The sequence below is a fragment of the Alosa pseudoharengus genome, unplaced genomic scaffold (genome assembly GCF_046254945.1).
Source record: "Alosa pseudoharengus isolate Yale_2024_CS ecotype anadromous, Long Island Sound unplaced genomic scaffold, YU_APseudo_1.1 YU_APseudo_1.1_scf_16, whole genome shotgun sequence".
Taxonomy (NCBI): domain Eukaryota; kingdom Metazoa; phylum Chordata; class Actinopteri; order Clupeiformes; family Clupeidae; genus Alosa; species Alosa pseudoharengus.
The window spans coordinates 22,327,634-22,348,364 of record NW_027468630.1 but is presented as its reverse complement, the minus strand read 5'-3'; the positions used below and the strand labels follow the sequence as shown (position 1 = coordinate 22,348,364).

The 20,731-nt window shown below is 46.3% G+C and overlaps 1 protein-coding gene across 1 annotated transcript in view; it reads left to right on the top strand.

Annotated features, from left to right (window-relative positions):
- cskl (c-src tyrosine kinase-like) overlaps positions 1 to 20,731 on the top strand; it is a 51,569-nt gene that overhangs the window by 18,188 nt on the left and 12,650 nt on the right. The window contains exons 2-4 of the mRNA XM_076287475.1: positions 14,576 to 14,652; positions 17,162 to 17,275; positions 17,804 to 17,916. Of these exons, the coding sequence (XP_076143590.1) occupies positions 14,638 to 14,652; positions 17,162 to 17,275; positions 17,804 to 17,916 (242 nt within the window). The 5' untranslated portion in view covers positions 14,576 to 14,637. The remainder of the gene's footprint in view (positions 1 to 14,575; positions 14,653 to 17,161; positions 17,276 to 17,803; positions 17,917 to 20,731) is intronic.

The following is a 20,731-nucleotide window of genomic DNA, read 5'->3' as shown; positions in this document are numbered from 1 at the left end:
CTACAGCATCTCTTATTTCTGCAAGTGCAAATTACATAGAAAAATGATTTTTAAAAATCCACTTAAGCAAGACCTTCAACATCTGTGTTTAGTTGTATATGGAAGGGTCTACAATTTGCCTCAATATTTTTTTTATTGTGTGTAAAGTAATAATCTAGCCTACTAACTGTGAAAATATCACACTATTTTGCCTTTTTTTTAAAAACGAAATGGCTCCTTTCATTTCATAAACAGACTACAACTAGAAGTCACGTGACTTTGCCCTTTGACGTTAACTCACCGTAGCATGGTTTGTTTATTAGCCTGGTTAGCGTTGTCACTTTATTTTACTGTCTATGCACTTAACACTACCAGAACCTCATGTGAGAAGTTACAAGTTACCCCAACATAAAGGTAATTACCACGCGACTTACATAGCTTTCTGTCATTACGAAATCATTTAATGTAAGCCATAGGTTTTGGCCCTATTTGTATCCAAAGGCTGCTGAAGCGCAGGGGAAGTTTTTTCCCCTCGTTTCAGTGATTGGTAGCCTACATCATCTGGGTGATGGCTTCGAATATGTGTAGCATTTTTTCCACTCACATACCCAACAACTGCTGAACAACGCCGACACACAGTTTCATCTTATCCACCACTCTTTCGCCTGTACTAACGTTACTGTAACTGAAGTTCTCAAACTTGCGATCTTAAAGAGACCAGCGGATCCTCTAACTCTTGTGGGTCTAACCTTAGTGCTGCTAATGACTGACGGACTCGACCGACGACCTGACAAAAAAAACATAGGCGCCAATCAGAGCTTCAGAGCTAAAGCGAGGCTACAGATTAGCGTTAGGTGTCGCTAAAGAACTCCCGTAACTCTCGCTACTTAACAGTAATTGCGCATGACATTAATTAATCCGCACACGAGTTTTATGTATTTTTATACCGTGTATTCTCCGTGTAAATGCATGCACCGAACCGTGACGTCCGTACCGTTTCGGTTCAATACGAATACATGAACCGTTACACCCCTAGAAGCCTGTGACCCTGACCTTTTCAGGGTTGGCTCATAGAGCTGAGCCGACCAGCACACCACTTCCTCTCCACACTGCGATCTCACCTCCCAGATATTCTTTTGTTCCTTTTAAAGAAAATGTCACTTTTGTACTCGGTGTACTTAATGCTAGATAGATAGATAGATAGATAGATAGATAGATACTTTATTGATCCCCAAGGGGAAATTCAAGATGTGTCAGGCCTACAGTGTTGTTGTGCTTTGATAAGTGTAATAGTTTGACATTATGTTTTTGATTCATTGAAAAGTGTGTGTGTGTGTGTGTGTGTGTGTGTGTGTGTGTGTGTGTGTGTGTGTGTGTGTGTGTGTGTAGCCTAGTATAAAGGCCTGTATCTCCTCGCCTCACTCTCTCCTGTGTCCTGCATGCTGGTCCCTGATGGCTCCACTGTGGTCACTGTTGCAACTCTTCCCCCCTCGGCTTGCTCCAGGTTCTCTGCCCTGATCCCTCACAGGTCTGCCCCATACTAGAGCCCGTCGGTGGGCCGAGACCTCCTCCCTGCTCTCTCACTGGGGGTGCAGTGGTGCTCCTGGTCTTAAAAGATCATCCAGGCTGCCCATAATCCCATCCTTTGGTGTATGAAGAGATCCACTTTTAACTAAAGCCCTTGGATTTGCCCATGTGGCTGTCTGAGCCACCTTTCAATATTCAGAATCTGTGTGTGGCGCTTGTGATTTTCTGTGGAGGGGTCCTATTTGTTTCAAATCTGTTACTGTTCGTGTACTCACTGATAAGGTGATGATAAAACATTGGTGAACGCCTTGGGATGATGGAGGTCTATCACCTTTCATCAGTTATGATGATGGGAGAGAAAATGGCTTCCAGGCCGTTCTCTCTCTCCGCTGTGAGCAAGCATCCAGCCAGCCTGCACCAGTCTGCCCTCTCTCTCTCTCTCTCTCTGGTCCTCTGCGGGCGGTCTGCAGCGCTGTCGCCCAGTGCTGGGGATAGGATGGGATGAGACGTGATGGGATGGGATGGGGTGCTGTCCTGTGTGGCTCTATGGCCTCTCCTGCTGTGTGTGATCACTGCAGCTCTCTCACCGTTATGATCACCTCTCCGCTCCCTCCTCCTCTCCAACCCCTCCCCTTGCATGCCTTTTCCTCTCTACTTTTCTCCCATTCTCAATTTATTTCTCTTTCTCTTCACAACCTTTTTACTCTTATACATCTTTTTTTCTGCCTTCTCTCTTGCCCTTACTGTCTTTTTTTCTTTCTTTCTTTCTTTCTTTCTTTCTCTCCCTCTCTCCTGCTCCTACTTTCTATCTCCCTCTCTCTCTCTCTCTCTCCCTCTCCACCCCCAGACACATTTATGAAGACCCTTTTGTAACTCCCAGTGTGCCATCCTGAGACATATATGTTCTGATTAGGCCGGCTGTGCTTCATTCTTCATTACATAACGGCTCCATTTTAGATGCAGAATTACATCATCTTTAACCTGTAGGCCAGCTCCGTTGCTTCATTAGCCCCTGAACACAGTGATGGGCATGTGTGTGGTGATTGACTGGCACTGTGACTGGCATCTTCTTGGCGGTGCCATCTGTAGTCCCTGAGGCCAGTGAGGGAACGCTCAAATGGTGCCCATTAGTGAGGGCATCCAGGGCGCTTAGCTAGCCTCATATAACATGAGACAGGCGCTTAATGTCGATTTGCCTGTGTGTGTGCGTGTATGCATTTTTAATTATTTAGACTGTAGCTCAGATGTGAAATCAGAGATGTGAGAAGGAAGTCAAGCCCAGTGTGAGCCTTTTTGTATCCCTCTCTCACATGCACAGACACATTTTCTCTTTTTTCCACCCTTTTTCTACACACACACACATACACACACATGCTCGCTCTGTCTCTGGAGAGGCGTGTAAAGTGTGGAGCTGTCACTGCATGTGCTGCACTGTGCAACGAAGGGAAAGGAGATCGGAGATTCGGAGCAAGACAGACAGAGAGCGAGCGAGAGAGAGAGAGAGAGAGGGGGGGGGGGGGTAGATGAGAAAAACCTTATCTGCATGCTCTGTGGGCCGGAGCCGAAACATGAGATCCATTCTCTCCTGCAGCTTCTTAATCACATACACACTCACACACAATCTCTCTCACACACACACACACACACACAAACACACAGACACACGTTGACGTCTACCTCTACTCTCCCTTGCTGCCTTCATCATGAGCTCTTTATCTCTCCGTCATTCCCTCACTTCATCACATCTCTCTCTTCTGCATGAATCCTGTCAAGAGGTCATCCCCTCATCTCTCTCTACTGCATGAATCCTGTCAAGAGGTTATCCCCTCATCTTTCTCTCTCTCCCTCTCCCTCTCTCTCTCTCTCTCTCTCTCTCTCTCTCTCTCCCTCGCCCTATCATTCCTTTTTTCACTGCGCGGTGACATTTTCTCCTACTGTCATCTATGTAAGGATTGGCTGCATCCCACTGAATTTCCATTCACCTGTTCTCCATCATGTGACATCTTCTCTCCCTCTCTCTCTCTTTCCTTCACTCTCTCTCCTCTCTGTCTCTCTCTCTCTACACCTCCCTCTCTTTTCTATCTCCATCCCTTTCTTTTCTCATCTCTGTTGCACTCTCTCATTTTCCCTTCCTCACTCCCTTTGTCTTGTCTTTCGCTCTCTCCCTGTCTCTCTCTCCCCCTCCCTGTCGCTGTCTTACACACACACACACACACACACACACACACACACACACACACACACACACACGCCCCTCCTCTCTCTCCCTCCTTTGCCCTCATTCTTCTTCTCGTCATTTCCAGCTGTCCGCCCACCTTTCCCTCAGCCAGTAGGATTCCCCCGCTCTCCTCAGCTTCTCCCTCTCTCTCTCATCTGCCGTTCTTTCATCCTCTGCTCTTTCTCCTTTCCTCTTTTTTCCTCATCTTTCTCCTCCCTTCTTCCTCCCACCTTTCGTCATTTGTGCTTTCTCCTCTTGCCTGCCTTTTCCTCCTCCTCCTCCTCCTCCTCTTCTCCCGTTACTCTAATACACACTCCTCTCTCCGCTTCTCTCTCCTCCTTTTTTTTCTGCCCTCTTTTTCCTCAGCATTCTCTCCTCCTCTTCTCCTTCTCCTTTCTGTGCCATATACCCTCCTCCTCCGTCCTCTGTTACACACACAGACACACACACACCGCTCCAATCCGCTGTAATGTATGCAATCAGGGAAATGAATGGAGCTCGGATGGATATTACTAGATATAAATAGCATTGGATGAGCAAATTGCCTGTTGGCCGAGCCTCCACTGCTCTCTCTCTCTCTCTCTCTCTCTCTCTCTCTCTCTCTCCCATGTGTATGTCTGCTGAACTCTGTGTCTTTCTTTCTTTCTTCCTTTATCTCATCATCTCATCTTTTGCATTCTTGACTTTGACGTCCTCCGCCTTTAAGCCCTTTCATCTGCCCTTTATATCTCTTTCTCTGCTCTACATCTTACATCTTAATCTCTTCATCACGGTACCTGTTAGGCGTTTAGTGCCTGTGGTTCCTGATAGGTGTTTAGTGCCTGTGGTTCCTCTGTCCTCGTTATTGCTGCAAGGCAGGACTGTTTCATACAGTATGATGTGAGCAGCACTCCAGAATTCTCACATGGGTTCAAGTGTCCGTGCACTGAGTCTAAGGGAGCTGTGTTTGTGTACGCTTGTGTGTGTGTGTTTGTGTATGTTTGTGTGTGTTGCAGGGTTCCCATGGGCCATGAGATTTCTGGAATATCATGGGAATGTAATAAAGTCTATTCCAGACATGCAAAATCAGAGAATTGTATAATTTGCAAAGTCAGGGATTTTCAGGGAATGTTGTTGTTGCAGTTTAAAAATGTACTTAATGCAATTTTTACCGGTATGCAGCATTGGTGATTATAATTTTATTAGGCTTTTCCATTACTGCTTGCTTGAGTGGTTGTGGTTAGCCATACTTTGTCAAAGATTTTAGAATGCTGCATGGCTACTCTGAAATGTCGGTGAAGTAATTTCAATTTACCATTTACTATATAATACTGTAGGTCATGGAATTCAGTGGGGTTTTTTTTGTGCGTCAGGGAAAAGTCATGGAATTTTACATTTGACTTGAGCCCTGGTTTGTGTTTGTTTATGTCTTTCTCTGTTTGTGCGTGTGTGCCTGCGTGCATGGCGTGCGTGCATGTATGAGAGTTGGTTTGTTTTTCTGTGTGCTATGTGCGTGTGCGAGCATACAGACTTGAGAACAGTGTGCTTACTCTTCCCTGGTGAGCTACTGTACATCCCCAGTAGATGTGCAGATGTTTGCTGATCTGTGGAGAGCACCAGAAACATGGTTCTGCAGAACTAGCCTGAGCAGAACCAAGGTCAGCACACACCAGGTCCTGTTCAGTGTGTCGCTGTAGTCTGCTGCACTCCTGTGTGTTTAGGTTTAGGTGCCTGGCAGGTACAGCACACCTGTAAGGTTTTGCCCCACAGACATTACTGATACACACACACACACCATGCTCTGCATTGCTGACACACTGCAAGAGTGTCACCAGACTTATTGTTTATGGTGTCCTTGTCTATGTCGATGTGAAGCGCTTTGCGAAGCCATTTGTGCTGAAACAAAAAATGTAAATAAATGTATTTACTCTTTACCCTACACACACTTCCTTATTACTATTCCAGGAAGTACACAAGCTTTTGAAATGTGTGTCTGTGTAGGGCTGGGCGATATATCGGTATTACGACTACGACCGATATATTTTTGAAAACGATATGTAGTTGAGACAATATCGTAATACCGGTATTATGTCAAATAATGGGCCATTTTATCAAAGCCACTTGCTCTTCTGTGTTCAGACCATTCAGATAGCCGCAGCTCTGCTCAACTGCGCCCCTTGCGTGTGCACGTTCTCCCTCGCAGCACTACAAACTTTCAAACATGACGGACACTGAGTCAGATTTTGTTTATCTTGATCAGAGGTTGGTGCTGATGCCTATTCCGTCGGCACATCAACGGCTAGACCGAGAATTCTCGTTGTGAAATTAAAATTCCACTGGAGCTCCAAGCGGTTTTGCACACGCAGATTTAAGTTACAACACTGTTTACAGCTCTTCGACTCACGGTAAAATGTCATTTTTGGTACATAGCCTAGCTAATTTAAATACACTGAGGAATGCTTGCGTTTAGCGATATACAGTAGCAGATCTAAAGTCCTCAGGGAGACAACCTACACGCTGATTTTATTAAGAGGATATGCACACGACTCGCGAGCAGTTAGGGCATCATTTTTTATGATTCCTGAAACCCCATTCAATCGTGCATAGGGATTTTTCTTACGAACCGGAACATGCAAAAATGAACGCATACCAAACGACGGTAGCGCCTATCACACTCTTGATGAGTGACTCAGTTACGTTGTTTAAGTAGCCTAATTGTTTAAAACTATTTTTGTTGTTGATTACAACATGTCTAGGCCATCATAGTCTACATTTGCTTGTCATCTAGGCCCTATCAAACCCTTACAGGTAAAAAAAACTGCATTGTGTGACAAAACTGCAGTTTTTTTTCAATATTGTTGTTCCCAAAATAGCCTATTGCATTGTGCAGTACAATGTAGGCCTGCGTTGTCAGTCAGGGTCAACTTTTGGTCTTTTGTTATTTGCACAGCTTTATCAGAGCAACTGTAGCCTATGCCTATTGTAGGCCTATGTTATTGTTTACACTTTTTTGCACATCTCTGTTAGAGCATTCTGAAATGAATATAATTAAAACTGGCTGTGTTGTCATAATTGTTCTGTTGAGTGAATATATGAAGCACTTTGAAATATCACTATCGTATCGATATCGTATATTGCCAATCAGCCCCAAAATATCGGGATATCAGTTTTGGTCCATATCGCCCAGCCCTATGTCTGTGTTTAGTCTAGTGGCCTTCCACATGTGTTTAACATAATTGCTGCTTTCACCATTTCCACCAGCCTAGGTTTTAGAGAGTGGAAACACTATTGTGTTACACGGCTTTGAACCATAGCATCTCAAACCTTGGAAAAGTGCCATGCTGGGTAGGGCTGCACAATATGAACCAATGCCATTATCTCAAAGGCTACAAATGATCGTGCACAGTAAATCTTGCCACATTTATGATCTTTGTATTCATATCATCCTTGAGTGTGCCCCTTCTTATTGGTGAGCATGCTTACTGTGAGGAGCACAGCACTTTTGATTGGTGAGCTTCACAATCAGGACTGCTGTGCTTCTCATGCACAAGGCATGCTCCTCACCAATAAGAAGTAGCACAACAAACAGCATATATTGTATATTAAACAAGGACCAAATGAAACATGCCTGAGAGGTAGCTCACCCGTCCCTTCAGTATTGTCAGAGAAATTCCACACAGGGTTTCGTTTTTGCTTGGGGGACAGGCTGCCCCCACTTTGTTTGTTTCCAGTTTTCAGAGCCTGGGCTGCCTACAGAGATCGTTTTTTTTTTATACTGTGTACTCACAGAATGGGCAGCTATTGATCTTGAGGAGAAGATTGCTGAATGTGACAAAAGATGTTATGGGCTTGAAATCGCTGACTGCACCTTTAAAGAGACATTAGGAATATTGAGCTGAATCAATTTATTGACATTCAAAAATCAGATTGCAAATCACAATTGCAATATCTGTCAGAAAAATAGCAATTAGACATTTTCCCCAAATCATGCAGCCCTATTGCTGGGTTCAGTATTTTGATGTTAGCTGTGATTTTGTTTTTATGTACAATGCTAAAACCCAGTGTTGGTCTTTTTTAGTCAATTTAATCTGTCTGTCTAATAGTGAGAGATAGTGTGTCTTTTTTGAACGTAGGAGCAGTGATGTGATGTCGGCCTGTCCTGTGTATTGGTAAGGCTTGCATGTGGAGACTAGTTCGGGGGGGGGGGTGATAAGCGCTCAACGTCTGCCCTTCGCAAGCGTGTGTGTGTGTTGCGCTTTTCCCTGTGCCTTCTGCCGGTCAGGTTTAATAGGCTTTCATGTTTGAGGACTTTTGGGAGGGCAGGCTGAAGGGCTGTGTGTGTGTGTGTGTGTGTGTGTGTGTGTGTGCGCGCCCCCGCTCAGTGGGGGGTGGGGGGGATCTTAAGGGATTCGGTTGGCCAGACAAGACACAGACGGCCACTCTAGGTCTGAGACCAACACACACATATTTGTATGCTGCCACATGCCCACACACATACACACTGTATGCCACATGCCAACAAACACACACTCGCTCTCTCTCTCTCTCTCTCTCTCTCTCTCTCTCTCTCTGTCTCTCCCTCTCTCTCTCCCCCCCCCACACACACACAAACACACTTTTTTGTGACCCACACACACTCTCTCTCTTTCTCTACAGCAACTACATGCCCTCGCATGCTCACTCTCTCTCCTATTCTCTCACACACACACACACACACAAGTGTGCACACACACACAAGCGCACACACACAGAAAACTTCATCTTCCTGACAGGCTCCCCCAGAGCCTAGTGGCATGGTTCCTCTGCAGAGCAGAACACCAGATGGGCACAGACCCTTCAGAGAGAGGAGAGGGCAAAGAGACAAGGATGGAGGGAGGGAGAGGAAGATGGAGAGAAACAGAGAGACTGAGAGGGAAGTGTTACCCGAGGGATAATGAGAGGAGAGCCATCTGATAGATGGTGGGTAGGAGGGAGGGAGAGAAAGAAATGCACAGAGAGAAAGATGGAGATGGGCTGATAGAGAGAAGTGAAGGGAGAGGGAGAGAGCGGAGATGGATACAGACTGAGGGTGAAGTAGAGGAATAAAAAGAAAAGGGGTGGGTGTAGCTTGGGGTGCAGCAGGTGTGTGTGTGTGTGTGTGTGTGTGTGTGCCTGATGATGAGAGGCCTGGCTGAGGGGAGGTGGCATGCAGCAGATGGCACAGGCGGCAGCACGCTTAATGAGCCTCACACACTGGAGACACAGACCTGGAGATGCTACAGAGTTTTCTCTCTCTCTCACACACATATGCGCTCTCTCTCTCTCTTTCTCTCTCTCTCTCTTTCTCTCTCTCTCCTTTTCATGTCTGATGATCATGACTTTCAAACCCTCGGTCCCCCTCACTTAGATTCTCTCATGCTCTGTTGTTCATAGAAATCATACAGTGTGTGTGTGTGTGTGTGTGTGTGTGAGAGAGAGAGAGTCTGTGCAGAATCTGTAAGAGTTTACCTCTCTCTGTAGTTTCTTCTCATTCTCAGTCTGTGGAATGCTTTCCCACCGTTTACTTCAGTTAATAAGGGCTGTGTGACTCATGTAGGCTATATGACATAATGGATCACGACGATGATGATGATGATGTGTTCATGAGGCAGGTGAAGGTGATACTCATCCTTCTCTTGAAGTGTCGTAGACACCATGCTCTGTAAATGCATGTAGATCTCTGTTCATTTCAGACCTAAGACTCAGCAATCAACCCTGAAGTGTGCCACTCACTGCTTATCAAGTTTTATTACTGGTAATCCACAAAATCTTTCAACAGCCTTGGTTTGACACCGGATGGCAGCCTATAGTGTGTTTTTGTGGTTTCTGTGTGTGTGATCTGCATTCAGCTGTTTGTGTATGTGTGTGGTTAAGTGAGAAACTATTTTTGGTTGTGTTTTTTCCACTGTAGATGAAAGTTTGTGCTTGTGGTCAACCTTACTGTAGCTGCTTGTGTGTGTGTGTGTGTGTGTGAGATTGTGTGTGTGAGACTGTGTGTGTGTGTGTGAGATTGTGTGTGTGTGTGAGTGAGTGTGTCATAGGTCCACTGATATCTTTTGTCTTATCTCAAATGGCACTATCTCTGCCCATGAGTTTGGTCTCAAATAATTAGTAGATCTTCTGGTAGCACTTTGGCAAACTATGCACAACAAACATATGCACACACACACACACACACAGACATTGCTGTCACGCACTCACACAGAGGCTTGCACGCAAAACTCTTGCTTTATTGCTCGGACCAGTGAGTGGGATGTACAGTTGACTTGACACTTGTCTGCTCACTGCATGCACACACAGACATGATGCCCCTTAGTCTATGTACATTAAATAGGCCAGTGTATCTCACACATAGACATACAGACATGACCTTCACATGCCATACATGAAACAGGTTAGGGGACACACACACACTCACACACTCTCACACTTGTCACTATTGACATTTGTATGTATTCTCAATCTCATGACACCGTTCAGACAGGCACACACACCCACATAGTTCTTCAGCTAGACACTTGTCTGTTCACTGCATGCACACATAGCCCCTCCCTTGCTGTACACAAAGCTGGCCAGTCAGAAAGAGGCCTGTCTCTTACCAAAAACATTTGTAAGCATCTGCACAGCTTAAAACTTGCACTTTTACTCCAGGCACACACACATATTATTCAGACGCAGACAGACACAGACACAGCCGACACACCAAGTTCATCTGCTCTGCCTCTCAGACACTAAATGAGCTGGAACGTGCACTGAACCTCATAGCCAGGGAGGGCCTGCTTGTGTGTGTCACTCAACCTTAGGCTATCACAGACACACACACACACACACACACACGCGCACGCACACACACACATGCACGCTGTTTACCACCAATGCAGAAGTGCCTTGTCATGAGCACAAACACTGCTTTGACTCAGGCCGCCTTTCAAGCAGAAGCCACGCGCCACATCAATGTGTGTGTGTATGTTTTGGGTAGAATCTGTTGGCTATTTCCATAGCGAGTAGGTCACATTTCCATATCTCTGTTTATTTATTTGTTACTGCGCCGTCCTTGCTAGCACCCCACCAACAACACAAAGGTGCACTCTGTGCAGCTGTAGAGCTGTTGACCTAGCCATGATCTCTCCCAAATACCTCACACAGCTGCTCCGGCTACCAACTATACATGCATACACACACGCGCGCACATGCGCGCGCTGCACCATGTAGAACCATTAGTTTAACATGGCCAGCAGCACTCAACGTGATGACAGTAATATGGCCAGTTATCTAACACAGTATTTTTGCCAAAGCCCAGGGGTAGCAGCTGTTAAAGCGAAGATAACTTCAAACCATGTCTAAAATGTAAGGGTAGAGTCTGTGTGTATTTGTTTGTGTGTGTGTGTGTGTCTGTGTGCGCACTGGGATGCTGCTGACGTCAGGTAGAGAAAGGATATGATCAGTGGGGTCTGGACAAGCAGAAATACGGGAAGTACTACTACAGTTACTACGGTTACTATTTATAGCTCACAAGTGTCATTATCCACAACTCTGTGTGTGTGTCTCTCTCTTTTCCTCACCAACTTATCCGACATAAAGCAGCGGATGCCTCAGCTGTCGTGCACATCTGGAGACCACTGCATAGAATGGCAAACACACGCGCCATTTCTAATCTCTCACCCCACACTGTGTGTGTTACCTGTGGCCTCTGCACCAGATGCTCTGGTTTATTCTAATCTCATACTCACTGCCTCTGCTGACAGCCGCCCGGCTAATGAGTGTGTGTGCGTATGTGTTTGTGTGTGGGGCACATTCTGGCTTCAGGCAGATCCAGGCTTACACACCTGTGGTGGAAACACACACACACGCTCACAGTGAGAAGTAGAAGCCAGGCCACTGTCCTGCATTGGCCTTTGTAAAGTCCTGTTTCATTTGCCTTGGATGGCCATACTGATGGACTTACCAGGAGTTTATTGGCCTTGTAAACGAACCAGATTCTCCTCTCTCCCTACACAGAGTCTGTGATCTTTATGAATATTTGGCGCTCATTTGCAGGAGAGACAAACATTTAATGATGTGTGAATAATTTTTACAGAATGTCTGCACACAGTCATTGAATGCTTTGTGTAGTAAGTTATTTAGCCATTCAGCTTCAAAGCTCCATATTGTAATGTGAATAAATAAATAAAAGTGATAACAGCAATAATAATAATAATAATAATAATGAGAGCCTTAAGATGACCAGCATTATTCTCAATATGATCAATAGTTATGTAAATAATATTGTATAATAATTTTCTGTCTGCTTTTTTAAGTTATGAATATCTGTATGTGTTTACTGTAAAGAATAAATGGATAGAAACCATGTGTGAAATTCCCTACTGTCCCCCACCTTAACAGTGGTTTTTGAAATGAGGAGAGAGAGAGAGATTGCATTATCTGCTGTGCTAGGTGTGTGTTAGCCTTTTCAGAGTCTCCTTGAAACACAGTGCCTGGGTGCTGTCCTTGTTGGGTGTGTGTGTGTGTGTTGCTCCCATAATATCTGTCATTTGGAGTGGGGTTGAGGCAAAGGTGTGCATTAAGGAAGGGTTACCATGGCAGCAGCAGGCTGCTCAGAAGACCGGCATCACAGCGGGGGGTAGGAGAGAGAGAGAGAGAGAGAGAGAGAGAGAGAGAGAGAGAGAGAGAGAGAGAGAGATGGAGGGATACACGAGTGAGGGAAAAGAGGAAGGCAGTCCGTGAAATCTGAATGTTGATCTAGTGGAACCCCAGTCTGCCATATATCTTTCCGCTACTGGCAGACTACATTTGGCCACTGTGTGTGTAGTTCGGTATGAGTGTATGTGTGTTTGTATGTGTGTGCTTTCAATTAAATTAACTGGGTTATTGTTGATGGAGGCAGACTGTGTGTGTGTGTGTGCGCTTTTTGATTAAATGCACTGGGTTCTGGTTGCTTGGGGCATACTGGTCTGGTCTTATACTAAGCTGCTCTTAGCAAGGCTGATCTTTGTTTGCCCCCAATAGGATGCCTTAGATCCTTCCCCCTGATACCCACACACACACACACACTGATGGATCACTTGTGTGTTCATCTAAACCAGAGCCCTCCATGCCTCCCCCCGACTGTTTCAGGGAACATGAACACCAACGATGAACATGAACAAGGCTCTTCCTCCCTTTCCAAAACAGTCACATCTGCCAAACCATGGTACACAATACAGGAAGACATTTTAAAAATGTTAGTTTGTGAACACACTCACACACACAAACACATTGACATATCATCCTTGACATCTGCAGACAGCTATGGATCAGCATTCTTGTATCTTGGAGCAGCTGTTGCTTAAAGGCTTGCAGCCCTGGCACATATGTTCCCCTGTGGGGCTGACGCGCTGATCACATGGGGGACTGACTCCGTGGAACATCACTCGAGCGCTGACCTAACACATGTTCTCAGATCAGCTGACTGGATACTGGTCACTGTAATACCCTCTGACCATACAGGCGTTCCTGGCGGCCCCCTATGGTTCCGACCCTGGTGCTGCCCTCGGACCACAAGGAGAAGAAGCCTTACTGCCAGCACATCGAGTACATTTAGTCTGCTGATAGTTCTGCTGGTTCCCCTTGAGGTTGATGACATCCATAGTGGAGTGGTTCACTTTCAGTTCTGCCACTGAGGAACTAGAAAAATCTACCCTGGGAAATCGCCCGTGTTTTTCAAATGGCGTAAGAGGCCACAATAGGAGCTAGTGCTGTCTGCCGTCTGAGTGGGATGTGTTTGGGTTTTAAACACAGGAGTGAAGCAGGCTCTGTTTGTCCCCACAGGGGCACCACCCTTTTTCCTCACAGACCCTGTTTACCCCCGGCTACACATTCATCATTCCTTACAATTTTTTTCTGCAGCCGTTCGCCTTGAGAGGAGGCGTGCTCTGTCGGGTAGCGGAGGAGGGTGCACCGTTCTGATTGGCTGACGGAGCCCGGCTATATTTGTCTGTCTGTCCTCTGATGTGCTGCAGTCTGCAATTAAGCAGCTTCCTGTTTCTGCAGGATACAGCAGCCCAGCCGTGTGTGTGTGTGTGTGTGGGGGGGGGGGGTAATGGAAAGAAACAGAGATATGGACCCTACTGCTGTATGTAGGCTGTGTGATGATGATGATGACGTGTGTGTGTGTGTGTGTATTTGTGTGTTGCCTTCCATACGGTCATCCATAATATCATGCCTACCAACATCTGACTTCACCCCCTCCAGCAGTGATGTCGCTTAGTAAGACCGAAAAATCACACACCACACGCACCCTCCCGCCCTCCCTGCCATCGGAAAATCTGCGTCAGAAGCAGCCACTTCCTCCCTCTCTCCCGGTGCTGCGTTTCACTTCCTGTTCCCCTCTGTCTGATCGAGCGAGCAGGAGAGTGCTGGCCGGTCAACTTCCACACAGCGCAGGTGGGGCCGTCTCGCCTCCCAGCATGCTTTGGGCCAATGTGGGCAGGCTTGAGGAAAGGCCGAGGAAAGTCTCTCTCTCTCCCCCCCCCCCCCCTCTCTCTCTCTCTCCCCCTCCCCCTTATTTCTTTCCTTCAACCCTTTTCTCTGTATGACCTACACTAGAGAATATGAACTATGCCAGTTGCATATCGAAGAGCTGGGCTGACCTCTCCATAGTTGTGTGTACGCGCATGACTGCCGAACCAGCAAATTCTCATTACTCATTGTCCAGCTGAACTTCAGACTGTGTCTGTGTGATTATGTATGTGTGTGTTTATTTGGTTGTGCGATTTGAGATGATTGCTCTTCTTAACATGGAAACGATATCTGTGTAATGTTATATTGTCTCAATTTGATCTCTCTATTGATAACTCTTGATCTCTCTCCCTCCAGCTCTGATGGTACCAGTTCACCTGTGACGTCTGAGAGAAGACCCTCTACCCCACACCCTCACCATGTCTGGGATCCAGGTAACACATACACACTCATACACACACACACATGTACTATATAGAATCACCATGTGTAAAACTCTGGTAGCTCATTTGCACACAGTTCACAGGTACAAATGACCCTCCCCCCCCCACAAACACAGTCACACGCAAACACACACACACTCTTTCATAGTAGTATATGGTAAGCCACACAGCAAGGTCTAAGTCTGCTGGCTGTATTATGTAACAATGACAGTCAGTGGTGCATTGCTGTGAAGCCAAGATTGGACCTCTTGTTTTGCATATCCTTGCTCACAGTGCACACACAGAGAGAGAGAGAGAGAGAGAGAGAGGGGTGCTCTGCCTGTTCGTTATATGCCCGTCTTGTTTCCTGAGGAAGTTTTGTTCACGGCTCAGTGCTGATGCACTAATCCTGCCAGGCGTAGCAGAACATCTTCACCCTGCCCGCCTCTCTTAAATGAGTTTCACAAAAAAATAAAGCACATGCACACACACCCTCACACACACACACACACACACACATGCAGGCGTAGTGAGACGGGGCCGTTTGTTCTCGGCTACCTCCTTTTATGATGAAAGAGGATTAAATGGCTACATGGCACCAACCCATTTGTCTGGCTGTGTGCCTCTCTGATATAGATGTGTCCTGACACACTCTTTCTCTCTTACACACACACACACACACACACACACACTCATTGTGTCTCTCTTCTCTTTTCTGTCCATCTTCTCACTCTCATCTTTGTATTTCTCTCTCTCTCTCTCTCTGTCTGTTCTAAACAACACCTGCTGCTATCTGAAAGACTGGCTCTGTGTTTCAACAGCTGTCTCTGGGCAAAACATAAAAATGTATCAAATATGAAACGGCCTCGTCTCGCAACAGTCACTGAACCAGAGAGAACTAGGATAGGGCACCGAAACACGGTTCTAATATGGCACCGGTGCCGACGCAAACGGTAGTAACTGCAACAACGTGGATTTCGGTGCTTAAATAGCGTTTTTTTAATTTTATACGAGGCATCACTGCATGTCATGCACCATCTCTAATGTCTTGCTCTGATAGCAACACATCCAGACACAGTTATCATTAGCTAACATAAACACTGGATGTATAAACCAGAGGGGTGCACCACATAGGCCAGTGGACAGTGTTTGACAGCTTGCGTGAGCCCAGGTAGCTTACTTTAAAGCAATTTCGCGAGCTCCTGTCAAAATCTAGCAGTGGGTCTAACTACACACAAGCAAAAGGCTATGAAACAACATCAACAGTAGCCTTTATGTTACACAATATCCTTGCTAATGCGCTAACTGGCATTTATTTGAAATGTTGTCAGCAAGTTGTAAGGTTTAAACTTTATTTCACGGTGTGTTCTAAACAACATAATGGCATGATATTAATTTTTCATGTGCATGAGGCCCATATAGCATCAAAATGAATATGAAGATCATGTTAAAAGTTTGCTGGCAAAAACATAAATATGTAGGTTACATACCTGATGTCACTGAGCTGTCAAAGAGGCTACGAAACCATCTCCGTACGTTATCGCTAATTAAACTCAGCTGACTGGTGTTAGCGCATAGCCATAGTTTCTGTTAAAATGCCTACTAGGCTAGCGCAGGGAATCTAAACACTTCAACACCGACATGTAACCTAACATGTTCAAAACTATTGCGTGTTTTGGGTAAAGACATGACATTTCTTGAAGTATTTGGGAACACACTGAATTAACTGTTAGTCCATGTTCCCTGTTAGATTAGCTTGCTTGCAAATGCCGATGTCCATGACCTGGCAGTTCTATGGCAAGCGGTTTTAACATACCTTATGGCAAACCGCCTACACTGGGTAAACTTGAAAGCAGAGCTTACCATTGTGTGTGCATGCATGGCAAGCTGTTTTAACATTTAAATGTATTATTTGTAGGAGCAATGAGATATTGATAGTAAATTGAATATAACAGTTCAATTTCATGTTCAAATTTGTCTTATCTATAAAAAAAGCAATTCATGCTTTAGGCCTATTTAATTTAAAACATTTTAATAACAAAGTACCGGTTCAGGCACAGTTTCGGCACCGGCACTGTTTTAAAAGTATCGATTTAACACCGGTATCGGATAAAACCCAAAGGATACCCAACCCTAGAGAGAACACACACACACACACACACACACACACACACACACACACACACACACACACACACACACTCTCTCTCACTGCTATGACCTTTCCTTTCCTTTTGATAAGGGTCTGTTAAATTTGTTTGCTGCCTCTTGGGTTTCCCCAGAAGCTTGAGGTTTCCAACATGTGTGGGCTATTTGCCAGTGCACTTGTAAAACACAGACTTGGCCACATTTTAATGGTTGTTTTTTTCCCCTTTTTATTTGTATGCTTACAAAGTGTTCAGTCCAACCCAGCCCAGCCCAAACCAGTCTTGTCTTCCTAGTTGTAGTACAGTTTCAGCCACGCTGAAACATGGACTACATTACCCATCATGTCGGTCTCTCTTTCCTTCTGTCCCCACAGGCAGCCTGGCCACCCGGCACAGAGTGTGTGGCCAAATATAACTTCCAGGGCACCACGGGTCAGGACCTGCCCTTCTTCAAGGGAGACGTGCTCACCATCATCGGTGTCACCAAGGTGCGTAGGAACCAAAGTTTCTAGAGCGCTCCGCTCTAGAATTGATAGAGAAATGTAACTTGTAAAGCTAACAATGTGCATTTCAACATAATTCACACAGCCATGGCCTACTGGTTAGCGCTTCGGACTTGTAACCGGAGGGTTGCCGGTTCGAACCCCGACCAGTAGGCACGGCTGAAGTGCCCTTGAGCAAGGCACCTAACCCCTCACTGCTCCCCGAGCGCCGCTGTTGTTGCAGGCAGCTCACTGCGCCGGGATTAGTGTGTGCTTCACCTCACTGTGTGTTCACTGTGTGCTGAGTGTTTTTCACTAATTCACGGATTGGGATAAATGCAGAGACCAAATTTCCCTCACGGGATCAAAAGAGTATATATGCTTATACTTATTTCCTGCTTATGCACAGTTAGTGTCATTTGTTGTAATATTGTATCCTGTAATGTCCTGAGATCGTACAGGGTTAGTGAAGAGTGGCCTGGCTGGTGGAGAGTGGCGTGACTGTTCTGTGCTGTGTCCTGTCCACATCTGCAGGACCCAAACTGGTACAAGGCTAAGAACCAGGTGGGCAGAGAGGGCACCATCCCTGCCAACTACGTCCAGAAGAGAGAGGGGGTCAAATCAGGGGGCAAGCTCAGTCTCATGCCGTGAGTAGATGCCATGTTCTTTGCACTCACTCACTGACTCACTTACATGCTCCTCGTTCACACACACACACACACACACACACACACACACACACACACACACACACACACACACTCACTCGCATGCACACACTGGCGTGCATACAAGCACACCATAACATAGCTGTGATGATGCTATGAGTGCTATGCAGTGCATACATAGATCTGTGCATACACCCCAGTCCAGCTGCATCTGGACAACCTGTGTCCTGCGCATGTAGACGCACACACATACACAGACACACACACACACATCTGGACAACCTGTGTCCTGCGCATGTAGACATAGTACCATCATCCCCTCATCCAGCCCTGAGACCCAAATGGGCCTGCCTGGCAGATGGCTGATCGTTCAGTAAGGACCGCTCTACCGTGCAGTGTACCCCTCTCCTCCATCATCAGTCCAGTTCTCTTCATGTCCTTCACTCTCCTTCTCATCCTCCCCACACACTCCCACAGTTCCTTTTCCCATGCTCTTTCCTCTCCTCCTTCTCTCTCTCTCCATCTCTCTTTCTCTAGCCATCTCTCCATCTCTCTCTCTCCATCTCTCTCTATCTATCTCTTCATCTCTCTCTTTCTCTCTCTCCCTCTCCATCCCTCTCTCTCTTTCTGCAGTGCTGGTAAGGTGTGGTCAGTGAGCTGTACATCAGGTTGGTGTCGGCCTCTTTGAAGGAGAGTGTCCGCCCCCTCACTGTCTCATCACTTTGCATAATTCTGTCCTGTGCAGCACACTTGTCTCTTCCCTTGTGAACTGCCCCGTGTGTGTGTGTGTGTGTGTGTGTGTGTGTGTGTGTGTGTGTGTGTGTGTGTGTGTGTGTGTGTGTGTGTGTGTGTGTGTGTGTGTGTGTGTGTGTGTGTGTGTGCGCGCAAGAGCCATTATGGAGGCAAATCATCATCAAACAAAACCTGCCCCAGAACACCAGGCTAAGATTAAACCGTCTTAGTTTGCTTTAGGGACACACACACACAGGTACACTGTGAAAGACAGAACATACACACTCAGTCACTCACACAGACCCTGATGCCACCTCTTATCATGTGTAGTATTCAGCAGCTCTAAGAGTATGAACAGTGCAATGGGGGGGATGTGTGTGTCCGTTGGAGGAGGTGGTTGCAGTTCTTTATGTGTGTGTACCCGTGTTTGTGAGGCAAAGGATGGAGGTCTTTGTGAGAATATGTGCTTCTTTGTTTGCATGTGTCCGTGGGTTCACAAGTCAAATCAGACGGGTTGCTCAAGGGTAGACTGGAGAATGTTGTGAAGGAAATCACTCTGTGTGTGTGTGTGTGTGCGTGTGTGTCAGAGCGGAGACAGCTTCCTGCTGTGTGCTGTACTATTGTGTAATGTGTTGCCGGAGTGTCTCGATGCCTGCTGTTCACTGAGAGCCTCAGCCTGCCCCCTGCTGGTCTAACTCTGAACTGCAGTCAAGGCACAGCACTCAGCCAAGCCTCTGAGATTGGGCATAACATGTATCTGGGCTCATAGATACTCGTCCATTTGTCCATTGTCCCATCTCCTGCTTCCTCTGTGTGTGTCGCTCCCACCTCTCTGGGCATCAGGGTCTGCTCTGTGTGAGAGTCAGGCTCTGTGTGTCTATTCATCACCAGGCTACTAACTCTGTTGTTTTTTTGTGTTTTCCCTCACTTTCCTGCTTTCTGCCCGTCCTTCTGCTAGAAAATAGAAAGAGTTAAGCTTCTCTACCTTTCCTGCCCCTTTCCTTTCCCCTACCCTGCCTTTGCCCTCGTGTGTGTGTGTGTGTGTGTGTGTGTGTGTGTGTGTGTGTGTGTGTGTGTGTGTGTGTGTGTGTGTGTGTGTGTGTGTGTGTGTGTGTGTGTGTGTGTGTGTGTGTGTGTGTGTGTGTGTGTGTTGACTCACATGACTCCCTGCTCTAAATCGGTTGTCTATTATTCTCTCATACTCTGTCACTCCATCCTTCTGTACCTCCTCACAATCTCTCCATCACTCTTGTCTCCATGCCAGTTTGTTTTTCTCTCTCTCTCTCTCTGTCTCTCTCTCCCAATCGCTCTCTCTCCCTCTCTCTCGCTCTCTCTCATCTTCATCTTTCTCACTGTTTGTGCTTTGTTCACATGGCAAATCCCCTTTCCTCACTCTTGTTTTCTGTCTCCTGTTTTCTCTGCTCTCTCTGTTCTGATTCAGGTAGGGCATAATGCAACTTAAGTTGATGGAAACATTTAATGCCATCAACTCGCATTTGTTGCGATTTTTCATAGCTGTTTACAGTGAAGTTCCCAGTTTTGAGCCCACAGCTATTCACTACCCCCTTTCTTGGATTAGGAAGTGGGTAGAAAATGTGCACAGACTCGCATTTTCTTTAGCCAAATTTTTATAAATGCACTGAAAATGTGCATTGTGCAGATGATTTGGTTGGAACGGCAGCCACAGAAACTCTCTCTTCTCTCTCTCTTTCTCTCCCTCTCTCCCTCCCACTGGCTGTGTGTGTATGTTTGTGTGTTTGTTGTTCCAGAGTGTTTGCGTCTCGGATGACTGTGCGGTCAGATTAAGCTTGAGGTTGAGAGAGGCCGCTGAGTGAGCGCGCGCGAGAGAGAAGTGTCCCTCCCCACTGATCTAATCATCTCAATCCACACTAAGCAGCTTTTGGCCTGGCCACCGCCCTCGACCTCAGCCTCTGATCATGGGGCCTCGCTGCCTCGGTTCCCACCCTTTATGTTCACGCGCAACCACCCTTGCAGATCTACCTGCTAAACAGCCCCAATCAATTAGACACCCTCACACTTCCATGACTGCTGCTGCAGGGGA